Source organism: Cynara cardunculus (assembly GCF_001531365.2).
Source record: "Cynara cardunculus var. scolymus isolate 2C chromosome LG 2, CcrdV1, whole genome shotgun sequence".
NCBI classification, from domain to species: Eukaryota; Viridiplantae; Streptophyta; class Magnoliopsida; order Asterales; family Asteraceae; genus Cynara; species Cynara cardunculus.
Window position 1 is genome coordinate 4,550,728 of NC_037529.1, and position 1,784 is coordinate 4,552,511.

General features: G+C 29.8%; 1 protein-coding gene across 1 annotated transcript in view; it reads left to right on the forward strand.

Annotated features, from left to right (window-relative positions):
* Positions 1 to 390: 390 nt before the first annotated feature.
* The window catches only part of LOC112506761 (7-deoxyloganetin glucosyltransferase-like), a 7,043-nt gene continuing 5,649 nt past the window's right edge, over positions 391 to 1,784 (forward strand). The window contains exon 1 of the mRNA XM_025111018.1: positions 391 to 898. Within this exon, the coding sequence (XP_024966786.1) occupies positions 394 to 898 (505 nt within the window). The 5' untranslated portion in view covers positions 391 to 393. The remainder of the gene's footprint in view (positions 899 to 1,784) is intronic.

Sequence of the window (1,784 nt, forward strand, 5' to 3'; positions counted from 1 at the left end):
TATATATATATATATATATGTGTGTGTGTGTGTGTGTGTGTGTGTGTGTATGGGGGGTTAGGTTCACGTAAAATCAATCTATTTTCGTGAGATAATTTTTTTATATTTGAAATTTCATAGCAAAACGCTGTGAATATACCTTCATTAAAAATCATTTTTTATAAATGAAATACTATACATTAATGCATATTACTTAAAATTTAAAATTACAAGTAAATTGTATTTAAGTAGAACTTAAAATTTTATTACATGTTGTCCATTTAAAAACATATGATATCATCATTTTATGTGTATTTAAGGATATTTTAAACACTTTCCTTTTTTCCTACAAATATAGTGGGTGGCAGCCATATCTTCTTGTGACTTGGGTGCCGTTTTTGAGGTCTCCAATCCATGGGTTCAAAACAAGAAGCGAAGCCACATGTGGTATGCGTACCAATCCCAGCACAAGGCCACATCAACCCTATGCTCAAACTTGCCAAAATCCTCCATTCCAAAGGCTTCCTCGTTACTTTCGTCAACACTGAATTCAACCACCAACGCCTCCTCAACGCTCGTGGCTCTTCTGCCCTCGATGGCCTCCCTTCCTTCCGTTTCGAGACCATTCCGGACGGCATGCCGCCACCGGAGAACCCAGATGCCACCCAAAATGTCTACTCGATATGCAAGTCCACACAAGAAACTTGTTTGGAGCCGTTTAAGAGGCTTATCGCCAAACTGAATGGTTCCTTTTCGCCCGTGACTTGTATAGTGTCGGACTTGCTTATGGGGTTCACTCTTGATGCTGCCAAAGAACTTGACATCCCGGAGTTTGTGTTTTGGACGGGTGGGGCTGGTTCTCTCGTATGCTATGATCAATATCCCAATCTTGTGGAGAAGGGTTTCATGCCTCTAAAAGGTAATTTAAATTTTCTTTTTCTAATATCATGTGAAATAAACCCATACTTTAACGTTATTTCTATAAACTGCACAAACTCATTCAACCAATCATAATTTTTCATTTTGTTTGTAATTATGAGAGGTTAATTAATCATTTTTATTGTGAAAGATGTTAAACATGGATATTATCATCTTCATTATACTAATTTTAGAAAAATACATGAAACAATTTCATAAGCATTATATGAAACAACTTTGTCAAAAAAAATATTATATGAAATAATTTCATAATCAATTATATTTATTTTTCATATTTTTGACTTCGTGATTTTTGACCATATGCCAAAAATAGACCCAACCTTGATGTACATATTCTGTATTTGTGGTTTAAATGCTCATGCTTACTGAATATCGACATATTGATGCAATTCATATTGAGCAGTTGATAAATAAATCATGTTTACAAAAATTAGTTGATGAACGTATAAAATAATGAAAAAGAGTATATTAAAAAATTAGTCAATTAAAATATTTTTTAATATTATTGTTAAAAATATATAATAATATAATATGTTAATTAATACTAACTAGATAGTATAGTATATATATATATATATATATATAATATTGATTAAAAGAATTTCAAATTGATTATCTTTTACATATACTAGAAGAGTATTCGTGTAATGCACCGAGACACATCTCGATTGTAATGTTTTATTTTATTCTTTGTTTTTTGTCGATGTTATAATACGATTTTATATGTTTTTAAGAAAACAATAATGATTTTATTTGTGAATAAAATATAAATTTGAAGATATATCATAAAATTTTGAAAAAAAAATATAAATATTAATATCAAATCAACTATTTAAAAGTTATCATTTTTATGTAATTTCTTTAAT